The sequence below is a fragment of the Hemibagrus wyckioides genome, linkage group LG06, assembly GCF_019097595.1.
Source record: "Hemibagrus wyckioides isolate EC202008001 linkage group LG06, SWU_Hwy_1.0, whole genome shotgun sequence".
NCBI lineage: Eukaryota > Metazoa > Chordata > Actinopteri > Siluriformes > Bagridae > Hemibagrus > Hemibagrus wyckioides.
The window spans coordinates 12,691,067-12,704,512 of record NC_080715.1 but is presented as its reverse complement, the minus strand read 5'-3'; the positions used below and the strand labels follow the sequence as shown (position 1 = coordinate 12,704,512).

Sequence of the window (13,446 nt, the reverse complement as noted above, 5' to 3'; positions counted from 1 at the left end):
ACAGTAGGGCAATAAGGTTTGGGCCTTCCATTTGGCGGAGACATTGACTCTAATACTGGGGGCTTGTAAATGAAAGTGTTATGACTTACTTGTTGTCTTAATTCTCAACTTATAATTCTGATGCTTGTTTTGTTTAGTAACTCCCTTCCTTTCCTCCCTCATATGATCTAGTACATCTTCTTCTTGTATCTGAAATATATATTTCATTCACTCTGTGAAAGTCTAATAATAGTACACGTCTCTTTAAAAGGTATGGATATTGCCTTAGGTCTATGGTAACTTGTATGCTAACCAAGCTACATGTGGGCCACAGTAAAATTCTGAGTGGCCTTTATCACCTCTAATATAGCACACATTGTCATTGCAAATTTGCGGAATCCATCCGCTGACCACTGGTCCATCCATCAATTCAGCAATACTGCATAAAGCTAGCTGATGAGGCTGGTCATAATGTTGAATGAGTGAAGCCATCGTACCTGAGCAAAGAATTACAAAAAGAATCAACTATCCGCACATTTTCTGTTCCTGTGCTCTTGGTAAAGATATGTTTCATCATCTAACATGCTGATCCTGAGCATAACATCCACATCTGTTTGGAAAATGCCACAAATCTATGTAAATGTCTGTCAATCGAAAGGTCACAAAAAAACAAGGCATTTATCATTACTGCTTCTTTATTTAAATATGTCTGACTAAAACGCCAGATTTAAGTGACCATCCACAGGGGAGAAAAGAAAATACTGGTAGACATAAAAGAATACTTCAGTCATTAAAAATGCAAGTTATTGACGAAAATATAATACACCTTATAAACACAAGTATGCAAAATAACAGATATTTGGCCCACACACACACAGGTTGTTCCATAGATCATGATGTAAGAAATGATATAACTTCATAACTGAAATGCATATTTATGATGACATTAAGTTAATTGAATAAATAAGAATGTTGCAATGTTCATTGTGGTATCATGGGTATCGGGCCATCACCTACATTATACAAAGAAATAGCACCAAGTGCATTCTAGTTCGCCACATATCCTTAAATGAATGTTAATGTAAGGACCTACATTGTGTTGCTACATCTACCCATAAAAAGGTCTACAGCAAAATACCATTTGTACAATCGACCAGCTTTTTAAAGAATTCTCCTACAAACCTCTCAGGCTTAAATACAATAAGCTTGTACAGACATATGCACACATTTACACAACCCTAGCAGACATATCATTTGCTTTACGTTTAATGTGTTAGCTCTATGGCTTATTCCATTTGAAACATAAAACGTCTGTGTTGAGAGAGTGAAGTGCAACACTGGATTGGCTAACAGCATTTATATTGAGCACAGTTCCGCTTGTGATTATTTCACAGTTCTAAGAAGCGGATGAAATGATTTTGATTTCTTTCCTGCCAGCTCATTTTCACATTCATAGGCTACTTAGTGGTCAGTGTTTTCCCTATCCATGCTCAGCTCCATCCTGCTCTGGAGCCTTTGCTACATTCTTTATGAGAGCACTGATGATTCAGTCCAAGGCAGTGTGTGAGGTCAAAAATAATCCCTCCGCCGTGAGTCGTCACTGATAAATGATGGGTTCCACTGTGCTGGGTAAATGCAGGAGTGCCGTGAACCAGGCAGGCCTGAGAATGGATAAAACCCATTCCTATCCAGATCAGCGTTCCGCAGAGCTGGCTGAAAAAATAAATACATAAAATGTCATTTATGGGATGTAACCTAAATGCACTTAAAAATCAGTTCTATAATCCAAAAAAGCCTGTTCAATATGACAAAGACGATAACTGATTTAATAGCAGTAGTAGTAGTAGTTATTTTGATACGTACAGAGTAATAGATATCCGTCATCTGCAAGAGATTCTTGGTACTGCCATTTTCTTGCATCTCAATGGTCTCCCTGCCCCACTCCATTGATACACGACTACTTTTGGGAAAATCACCATATGGAGACATTTGAAGATCCCCGCTTTTGAAGATGATTTTGTTAATGTCATTCTTGTCCTTCCTGTAAAAGAAGATCATTTGTAAAGGTAATTATTCGTAAACTATACATTATTAATAAAGCACAGAAAATATGTAAACACAGAATAAGCTACATAATATACCTTTTACAGCTTTTGTATTGTACAGAGTTTGTATTAGTAGTATACCTACTAAATTATTATTTTTTAAATAATCATACATACCTGCAGCAGGTAACGATGAGAGCAATGACAACGATGAGCAACAACCCCCCAGCAGCAGGAGAAACTACCTTTGCTATCAGCCCATAAACTGTACGAAAGAATAAAAGGTTTAGCAAGAGCTTTGGATAAAAGCAGCAGTTAGTCAGGTAAACATGCAAAAGCCCTTTGTGTTTTTTAGTTTTATACAGATTAAGTTTATTTATGCCATTTAAAGTGTTTGTGAATCAAATTACCAAAAAGCATGTGATTAGCCACAGTATACAAGATATTAATACTAAGTGACAAAGAAGGAATATCTAAAGCCTAGGGAAATATTAAAAGATACTCACAGTTATTGCAGTTGAATCCCCCAAATCCAAACGGACATCTGAAATACACAAGCATCAAAATCAAAAATCAAATCATGTGAATGTTGGTACACTAATATTACATACACTGATCAGCCATAACATTAAAACCACTGACAGATAATCAATGTTAATCACATTATCTCATTACAATGGTACCCTTTACATCTTTCAGCTTCTACATTTTTCAGAACTATAGATATATGGATATATATATATAAATACTTACTCTATACAAGTTCCATTAACAAGTCTAAAGCCATCACCACAGTCTGAAAAGAGGAAAATATCAGAAAAATAAAAATTTGGTCAAATATGTTATAGTGCTGTTGGGAATAAAGATATCACATGCTTGTCTAAGATGTTTCCAAACAAGTCTCTGGCTCCTACCTCTACATGTGCTGTCCTCTGGGTTCTTTTTGAAGTATCCTTCATGGCACTGACAGTATGGGGTTCCATCACTATCATTGCATACAGCATACTGAGTGTCACATCTGTTCTGCTGGGCTGAGCACAGACTCCCCACTGAAAGAACAGAGCAGTGACGGTGATAAAAGTTGGTAAATATATCCTTGATTTTTTTACTGCTCCGTCAATACTGTTTAATACAATCTAAAAAAAAACTGAATGAATTTGCAGAGGGCAAAACCAAAGCAAAACAAATGTAACTTTGACTGACTGTTGTTTATAGGGTTACTGTACCTTGATAAGTGAGCTGGTGTTGATGCTTTAAAGAGCAGTGGGACTGTGGTTTGTTGCAGTTTGTTATAGACATTTGGATCCTGCTGAAGATGTCAGTGCTGGTCACATTAGCAGACATAGTGAACATGTTCACAGCCATTATGTGCAACCCGTCCCAATGCCTGCACACAAAAACAATTATGTCATGTTTGACTGATAAATAAAACTATAGCTGCTATAATACAATGACATTTTTGTGTAAGCTAGCAAAAACTATGTCTGAAATAGCTGTTATTCTCTCAAATGTGGATAGTTTTGCATACCATATGGCCAAACATATGTGGACACCTAAACATCACAATCATGCGATTCTTCCCGAAACTGTTGCCACAAACTTGCAAGCATGCAATTGTATAGAATGACTTTGTATGATGTAACATTACAGTTTTCCTTCACGGGAACTAAAGGGGTCCAAAAATGTTCCAGCATGATGATGCCCAAAGCCATGCTCCAAGTTATTATAACAGAAATGGGTGACTAAATCTGAAATTGGGTGTCCAAAAAGCATATATGGGTTTAATGGTCAAATGTCCACATACCTTTGGTCATATAGTTTATATATTAATTCAACTTAAATTGTCAATTTTTGTCTTAAGTGATAGTCTACATAACATTCCATCTGAATAACAGTATATTTAATATTATAGCATTACAACTGGATATTTAATAACTGTAACATAAATGTAAACTTACCGCAGAGTTGAACGTCTATAACCACGCAGGCTGGACAGTGAGGCATTCAACTGTTAATATAAATATATTACAAAAAACAGCATGAATATCTGCCAGTTCATAACCATGTTCAGTGAACATGCATTGAAACACAAACAAAATGTACCAAATTAAAATGATTAAACATTTCTAAAACTTTACAATGTAGTATATCAAATTATGTGAAATTATTCAGAATTTCTTTGACTGTCTAATTAATGAAAATATAAAAGAGGCCCTAATTATAATCCATGCATTTTTGAAGAAATACTGATATTAAATGTCATTTATTTAAATGAAGTGAAAGTAAATCTAAATGGTAGACTGTTAGATTAAATATAAAAATAAAGGTTTGTCATAAATAAATAAATAAATAAATAAATAAAGCTAGATTAATTTAAGTCATGGCTTGAGCTTTGTAATAGTTCATCCTTTTGTAATAGTTCAATCATTTTGGCTATTAACAGCAAAATATTGGAATATGCATATTTATTTTTTACTCTTTTTTTAAACAAAGGTCTTCTGTGTCCCTGTATTGCTATAAAACAGATTCTCCCAAAAAGGTCACAGTAATTTGTCAACCCATGCATTCTACATGTTTAATTAGCACCACCTGCTGTTGTGAAAATACATAACGAATGCATAAATGTAGTATGTGAATATAAGACAGGTGTGTTATCACAGGTGTGTTCTCTGTACGTACCAACTGTAAGATCTCTCTGTGCGAGTCATGCAGAGAATTATTCATACTGAAAATCCCTAAGAACGTCTTTGCTGTGGGGCAGAATTACAAAAAAATAAACACTCACGCAAAACACTTGCAGGAAATCATAGGCATTATATCATGTGCACCCCTAACCAGTAATTCTGAACTGTTTGAGTATAACCAGTTCAAGGCTTATGTTACTGTTAGAGGTCCCATTTTGCCTGCTTTCTATAAGGATCAAAGTTTAACCACCTACTTTGTGTACAGCTTCGTCCATCTTGCAAGTCATAACCCAGGGCACAGTCACAGCTGAACGAGCCCCTGGTGTTCACACACAGTGAGTCTTGAGGGCATGGGCTGCTCACACACTCATCCACATCTGTAGAACAATATAAAAACATAACATGTGCCATCACTCAGACACTTTCCATCTCAAGTAACCACATGGCCTGTTCACATTTTAACTTTAGCACACATGAGCCATGTAATGAACATTCTACAACTGTATTGACATGAATTAAGTGTACGGGGCAGGAATAAGTAAAATGCAGCTTTTATGACAGAGTGCACTGTACAAACAGGTAAAAACTACTTGAAGGTTGAGCTGACAATTTTTCCTTCATTAGAACAATTACAGATTAAAGGACTACTTAAGCATTTATCGACATTAATCTCTATAATCTATGTTATATCCATAGGCAAGTACTATGAAACATTTTCCTGCATGGAGAAAATCTGTATACTTAAAAAACCTCAATTATAATGGAAGTCTAATGTCAGGATGTCTCTCCACATTTTCTCCACAATTTAGGGTACAGCTTAGGGCTTCTGAGTTTAAGTGAATAGCCTGGACCTTGTTCAATGTCAAACACTACTATGCATGTGTCTCCATGTCTGAGCTTCTCACCCTCAGTGCAGTTTTCTCCTCTCCAAGCAGGTAGACACTCGCATCTGTAGCCACCCAAAGTTGTCACACATTTGCCTCCATTTGCACAGATTTGAGGCCTACACATATGACCTGGAAAAAAAGCACAGCAGACAGCTTAAAACACAAGTTCATACTGAATGTGTTAAAAAGAACTGTTTTGCATCAAGTCAATAGTAGGAGAAACCTGTTGAATCATTTGAACTAATAGGGCAAGATTTTTTTTAAAAACGTTTCACTTTGCAAGGCACTATAGTTTAACCAGTCTTTATGCATATAGCATGCATTTTACTGAAATACAAAAAGAATCATAAAGGATATCGCTAAACCTAAAATATCTAGTTAAACAATGTAAGCATACGTAGCTTGAACAAACATACCAGGAGTCAGGCTTGACTTCGTGGGCATTTGCGTGGTTGTGGCTTCAGTCTCAGAGCGCTTTGCTGTGGTTATTACCACAGTGCTTATGGTTGGAGTGCTCTTATAGGATGTAGTAGTGTGCTGGCTGTCTGCTGAGGTGCTGCCTGGTGTAGCAGTGCTGGTCTCAATGTGCAGTGTGCTCACATCAGTAGCTCCAGCTCCAGATTGAGATGAACTGCCAGACAGAGAGGGAGTAGCTGTTCCAGTCGTGGGGTTTTGCTGTTCTGTGGTGGTTGTGGTCTTCTTAGTGGTCTCTGTGACAGAGAGGGTACTGTGTGGCATACTGTAAACCTCTTCAGTGGTGCTGGCTTGAAACTGCTGTGTTGTAAGTGGTGCTGTGGTGCCTTTGCTAGTTAGTGTTGTGCTAGTGTCAGGGACAGTGCTAGCCTTATGAGTGTTCTCCTCTGTAAATGGTGGCTTGTGGGTCAAAGGTCTTGTAGCTGTGCTCAGCTCCTCTGTGGGTTCTGGAGGACTATCGGTTTGGGAGAAGAGGGTGTGGTGAGTGGACTGGGTCTCATGCACACTGGTAGTCAATTCCCAGAGTGTGGAAGGTACAGTAGTCAGGCCAGGAATAGTAGTTTCTCCCATAAATGTCCTGGGCTCATCTGGTTTCTTAACTGTACTGGTACTCACAGAACCTGTAAAAGTCTCAGTGGTCTCACCATCCTGCTCAGTCACATTGGTATGAGTATCATCTGGCACCACAGATGGAGGGATGAAGGATGAAGGTGAACTGCTGTCTGTATAGAAGCTCTGGTTTGTGGAAGAACTGGCTGTGGTGTCCATATCACTGTCAGAGCTATTGATAACTGTAAGAGGAGGAGTAGAGCTGGGATTGCTAGTCTTAGGCATCGAATCAAAATCTGATCCTGTTACAGTGGGCTCTCTTGTGTGAGACTGGGTAGTCTGGGAACCATGAGAGACCTCAAAGACTTCCTTCTGGGTGGCATTTGTAGGAACATCCTCTGGCGTTGCCTCACTACGGCCAGACTCGGTATTCTCAGTGTACTCCATATGCTTAGTAACCCTTGTCTCGTCCACCTGCCGAGTGACAGCATTCGGAGCTATCTCTGAGGAGCTGAAGCTGGTGTCTCCTACATATGGAGAGGTGCTGTTGGATGTGATGGACAGCAGAGTGTGCCCTCCAGCATGGCTTACTGTACTGGAGATGTAGGTGCTATCAGTGTTTGAACCAAATACTGTAGTATCCTGGTCTGTGTATCTCTGATTGAAGGTGCTTGAACCAGATTCTGTAGTATCCTGGTCTGTGTATTTCTGATTGAAGGTGCTTGAACCAGATTCTGTAGCATCCTGGTCTGCACGTTTCTGCCTAAAGGTGCTTGAACCAGATTCTGTAGTATCCTGGTCTGTGTGTTTCTGCTTGAAGGTGCTTGAACCAGATTCTGTAGTATCCTGGTCTGTGTATTTCTGATTGAAGGTGCTTGAACCAGATTCTGTAGTATCCTGGTCTGTGTATTTCTGCTTGAAGGTGCTTGAACCAGATTCTGTAGTATCTTGGTCTGTGTGTTTCTGCCTGAAGGTGCTTGAACCAGATTCTGTAGTATCCTGGTCTGTGTGTTTCTGCCTGAAGGTGCTTGAACCAGATTCTGTAGTATCTTGGTCTGCACGTTTCTGCCTAAAGGTGCTTGAACCAGATTCTGTAGTATCCTGGTCTGTGTATTTCTGATTGAAGGTACTTGAACCAGATTCTGTAGTATCCTGGTCTGTGTGTTTCTGCCTGAAGGTGCTTGAACTAGATTCTGTAGTATCCTGGTCTGTGTGTTTCTGCCTGAAGGTGCTTGAACCAGATTCTGTAGTATCTTGGTCTGTGTATTTCTGCTTGAAGGTGCTTGAACCAGATTCTGTAGTATCCTGGTCTGTGTATTTCTGATTGAAGGTGCTTGAACCAGATTCTGTAGTATCCTGGTCTGTGTGTTTCTGCCTGAAGGTGCTTGAACCAGATTCTGTAGTATCCTGGTCTGTGTGTTTCTGCCTGAAGGTGCTTGAACCAGATTCTGTAGTATCCTGGTCTGTGTGTTTCTGCCTGAAGGTGCTTGAACCAGATTCTGTAGTATCCTGGTCTGTGTGTTTCTGCCTGAAGGTGCTTGAACCAGATTCTGTAGTATCTTGGTCTGCACGTTTCTGCCTAAAGGTGCTTGAACCAGATTCTGTAGTATCCTGGTCTGTGTATTTCTGATTGAAGGTGCTTGAACCAGATTCTGTAGTATCCTGGTCTGTGTATTTCTGATTGAAGGTGCTTGAACCAGATTCTGTAGTATCCTGGTCTGTGTATTTCTGCCTGAAGGTGCTTGAACCAGATTCTGTAGTATCTTGGTCTGTGTGTTTCTGCCTGAAGGTGCTTGAACCAGATTCTGTAGTATCCTGGTCTGTGTGTTTCTGCCTGAAGGTGCTTGAACCAGATTCTGTAGTACCCTGGTCTGTGTGTTTCTGCTTGAAGGTGCTTGAACCAGATTCTGTAGTATCCTGGTCTGTGTGTTTCTGCTTGAAGGTGCTTAAACCAATTGCTGTAGTATCCTGGTCTGTGTGTTTCTGCTTGAAGGTGCTTGAACCAGATTCTGTAGTATCCTGGTCTGTGTGTTTCTGCTTGAAGGTGCTTGAACCAGATTCTGTAGTATCTTGGTCTGTGTGTTTCTGCCTGAAGGTGCTTGAACCAGATTCTGTAGTATCCTGGTCTGTGTGTTTCTGCCTGAAGGTGCTTGAACCAGATTCTGTAGTACCCTGGTCTGTGTGTTTCTGCTTGAAGGTGCTTGAACCAGATTCTGTAGTATCCTGGTCTGTGTGTTTCTGCTTGAAGGTGCTTAAACCAATTGCTGTAGTATCCTGGTCTGTGTGTTTCTGCTTGAAGGTGCTTGAACCAGATTCTGTAGTATCCTGGTCTTTGTGTTTCTGCTTGAAGGTGCTTAAACCAATTGCTGTAGTATCTTGGTCTGTGTGTTTCTGCTTGAAGGTGCTTGAACCAGATTCTGTAGTATCCTGGTCTGTGTGTTTCTGCTTGAAGGTGCTTAAACCAATTGCTGTAGTATCCTGGTCTGTGTGTTTCTGCTTGAAGGTGCTTGAACCAGATTCTGTAGTATCCTGGTCTGTGTGTTTCTGCTTGAAGGTGCTTAAACCAATTGCTGTAGTATCCTGGTCTGTGTGTTTCTGCTTGAAGGTGCTTAAACCAATTGCTGTAGTATCCTGGTCTGTGTGCTTCTGCTTGAAGGTGCTTGAACCAGATTCTGTAGTATCCTGGTCTGTGTGTTTCTGCTTGAAGGTGCTTAAACCAATTGCTGTAGTATCCTGGTCTGTGTTTTTCTGCTTGAAGGTGCTTGAGCCTGATTCTCTAGTATCCTGGTCTGTGTGTTTCTGCCTGAAGGTGCTTGAACCAATAGCTGTAGTATCCTGGTCTGTGTGTTTCTGCTTGAAGGTGCTTGAACCAGATTCTGTAGTATCCTGGTCTGTGTGTTTCTGCTTGAAGGTGCTTGAACCAGATTCTTTAGTATCCTGGCCTGTGTGTTCCTGCTTGAAGATGATTGAACCAGATTCTGTAGTATCCTGGTCTGTGTGTTTCTGCTTGAAGATGATTGAACCAGATTCTTTAGTATCCTGGCCTGTGTGTTCCTGCTTGAAGATGATTGAACCAGATTCTGTAGTATCCTGGTCTGTGTGTTTCTGCTTGAAGATGACTGAACCAGATTCTTTAGTATCCTGGCCTGTGTGTTCCTGCTTGAAGATGATTGAACCAGATTCTGTAGTATCCTGGTCTATTTGATCTGACTCAGTCAGCTTTGTCACAGTGAGCTCTCTCACAGTGCTGAACTCACGTGCAGGTAGCCACCCCTCTGTTACTGTATAGGCATTTGTGATATTGGCTATTGTAGAAGGATCTTCCCACTCACTCACTGTGTTAGCGCTTAATGCAGGGCTGGAGTCCAGCAATTCAATGGACATATCTGATCCGTTTTCTGTTGCCCAGCGCTCCGTGACCTCAGTCAAAGAACTCTGATCAGTGGCTGGAAAAAATTAAAACAAATTGTATAGAGCATTTTATGAAGCATCAAAACAATGTTGCATCATAAATGTTCACAATTAGATTACTTCTTCTTTCAGTAAATTTTTCAGTACAATATAAACACGGTTTTTAACTGTTAATGTAGCCCACTTCAATTAGGGTATAAAATGTTCAATCACTGAGAATCTCAGGAACTGTTACAGAAAATGTTTTCAGAAGTAACTGCGGATGTAATGATTTTGGGTGGAGAACAATTGGCAGCCAAACCCATCTAAGCTAACAAAAGCTTGAGCCCTATAAATGGATGTGACCTGACTCATTGGAAATAGCCGTTTCCTTCCTTGCGCTGACCTAGCACAGTGCATGATACAATACTGTCACTCTCTACATGAAGTTTATACACTGATAACAATGTAATCAACAATCACAAAGTCTTGCCCAAGAGAATATCACAGTTTACAATATGTATACAGCATCTAAGCAGGAAATTAATCAAACCCTTGTCAACAATTACAGAAAGTATCCTGGGCAAAAAGGGGGACTTTATACCTTACTGTCTGGTTCAATTAGTTAAAAAAGTTTTAATTTAGTGGTTTAAGTTACTTTCTTACTTGCTAAAGATGATTATTAATAGGCATAAGGATACAGGGGTGTTTGCGTAAGACCATCAGCATCTTTCTTTTCTCCTCTAAGAAATTAAATCCTTGAATTTCTGCAGTAAACTGTTAGAACTGTTAAAGAGTTCAAGCAGGATCTCCTCATGGGAAGTGCACAAAACTTGTGAACTGACAAATAGTGAACAGGGATCAATACACAGAAGGCTCACATAATAAAAACTAAAAAGAAATATGACTTTCATTTGATTGACTGATTGATTGATTGACTGATTGATTGATTGATTTTCAATTCAAATATGAAATAGGCTACAACACTGAACAACCTGGTCCATGAAAGGTTAATCCAATTATGTCATAGTGCTGAAATGGAAGGATAACTTGCATAAAAAGATGCTCATTAACCATTAAATAAACCCAGGGCTTTATAATTTAATATATCCTATATATATCCTTTAATGTAAGCAATGGAAAACTTTGGTCAAATTATTAATATCTCAGCATGTAAGAGTAACACTAATACACTTTTGGGAAAGATTGATTTGCCGTACTGAGCAATGTGCTACTGCATCTGACCAGATCTACGGGCATCCATTAGTTGTCCAAAAAAATCGGATCTTGTGCTGTTAGTATGTATAGTAACTACTTATACTGTCCTATATATTAATCATATTTCTATGACATTTTTCATGTTACTGTAATTGCAGTAATTGCTCTTGAATCAAGACAAGCTATTCCCAATCTCTGTAGCTTTCTAGTGCCACTGCATAAGTGGAGAGGATGGCAAAAGTATTACTTAAAGCTGTTAAAATTTTTTTTTCATTTAACACCACATAAATAAATAGCCTTACTGAATATTGCACCCCACAACACACACACACACATTCTTGTTCTATTTAGTTGGATGCAAAACTAAGATTGGACTGAGGATGGAGTTCATCCCAATCAGAGGAATTTATCTAGACATCAGCCTGTGAGCATTTACAGGACAGGCCTTTATAGGCCTAGGTATTTATTAGGATGAGCAAGTAGCCCATAATATTATTGATGTTTGTGATAATTTTACTAAAAATTTAAATAATATTAATACTTGGACTGAAATGCTTTCTATACTGAAGATGTTTTCACATAAGGTCCCCACTTAAATACATAACAGACTTGTTAGTTCCGTGGTACTGAAAGTGGGCCCCAGAATCTCTGATAATTAAGGAACTCTGATAATTAAGGATAATTAAGGTTTTTATTTATTTATTTGTTTGTTTAGAATGACATGATGATTGTGGAGATTTATATCTACCAGAGGTGTAATGATTTAAAGATTTGGATGAATAAATCAAGTAATTTAAATTAAGCCATGCAACAAACATCATGTACAACGTGGAAAATATTTATGAAGCTAGGAAGATGATTTGTCCATTACTCTGATACTTGTGGTCCTTCTCTAGGTCATTATCATCTGTGAATTAACTGTAGACATTCTGAACAAAAGTGGCCAAATATAATAACAGAATTGTATTGCATCATATGGTAGATTCAGTGAAATCGTCATATATCTAATCATTGCCTTATGTTGCTTGACTGACTGTTCATATAAACTTGAATGGGTCACATGAACAGTCACATTATTTCAGGAAGTTGTTTATTTTCTAGTATAAAGCACAACAACTTAAAACATTAAAAGATCAAATTGCAGTTTAATTGTAAACACTAGGAAAAATGCTGCGTTAATATGACTCAGATGTCTTTCTTTATTTATTGTGGATGGAAATTCCAGGAAAATCCTCAAATAGCCTAAATAGATAAATATGGTGCATATAGTAATAATATCTACTATATTGTCCTAATACATTAAGTCTTACTATTTGAACAGATTCATTACATTTATTAAAATATACTCTGATCATAAGTTTTAATACTTGAAGGTGTTCTGGCAAAATGTTTTTGTGACCCTCTTGCTCCTGGCCTGCTGTGTATATAGGATTAACGGAGAATAGGATCCGTGCTTTGTTATTGCCACTGTTCTGTAGAAGTGCTTTCTTTTCAAATGTTCTATCATGTCATTTCCCCTGAAAATTCCCTGAATCACACACTCCCTACTTTTCCTATCACTATTTGTGATGTAGATCTCTAGGAGCTACAGTGTGGAGCAGGCATGCTGCTGACTCTTACCAGTGTGAGGAGATTCCCTCTCTGAAACACTCGGATGGAGATCTGAGATTTCTGATCTGGAAGTGTATCCAAACCTCGCTGTCCTCTCGCTGATCACTGCTCTAGAGGAAGTTGGTACATCGGTGGATTGATCTGAATCCTCAGTGTCGGCAGATAAATAAGTTTCAGTCACCAAAGGGCTGACCGTAAACCCCCCAGCAGTTGGTTTCAACAGAAACAAAACTACCACGAACATTAGACCGCGAGTGCGCCCTGCAGCACGCGCTTCCATGATGAAGAGAAAAACGACAGAAATGTTGAAGACTTAATAATAAATAACACGGCGAAGTGATCCGGGTCACCATCGGAAAGCGTGTCTTTCGTCAGGTCTCCATGTGTAAAAGGCTGAAATGTTGCTAAAAAAAAAAGTTCACGCTTGAGTTGAGAGTGGTTTTTATTTCTCCACAACACAAGTCCGTATCTCACATCCCGGGCCGGGCGGCTGAGACTCCGCCCCTTCCACACTCAGGCTGGCGCGATATACCGAGTGAAAGCGGTATCGCGATACTGATCTTCACGATATCTCCAAAGTAACTGCGTAGATTTCTTTGGAATTAATGG

At 39.0% G+C, this 13,446-nt stretch overlaps 1 protein-coding gene across 1 annotated transcript; it reads right to left on the bottom strand.

The window, feature by feature from the left end:
• Window positions 1-656: 656 nt before the first annotated feature.
• heg1 (heart development protein with EGF-like domains 1) lies at window positions 657-13,313 on the bottom strand. The gene is made up of 13 exons (XM_058392336.1): window positions 12,847-13,313; window positions 6,012-10,064; window positions 5,614-5,724; window positions 4,963-5,085; window positions 4,704-4,774; window positions 3,983-4,032; window positions 3,251-3,411; window positions 2,939-3,073; window positions 2,778-2,820; window positions 2,531-2,568; window positions 2,202-2,289; window positions 1,843-2,020; window positions 657-1,692 (listed from the first exon to the last, which is right to left on the bottom strand). The coding sequence occupies exons 1-13, from the start codon at window positions 13,115-13,117 to the stop codon at window positions 1,549-1,551; spliced, it is 5,466 nt and encodes a 1,821-aa protein (XP_058248319.1). The 5' UTR covers window positions 13,118-13,313; the 3' UTR covers window positions 657-1,548.
• Between the last annotated feature and the right edge of the window lie 133 nt (window positions 13,314-13,446).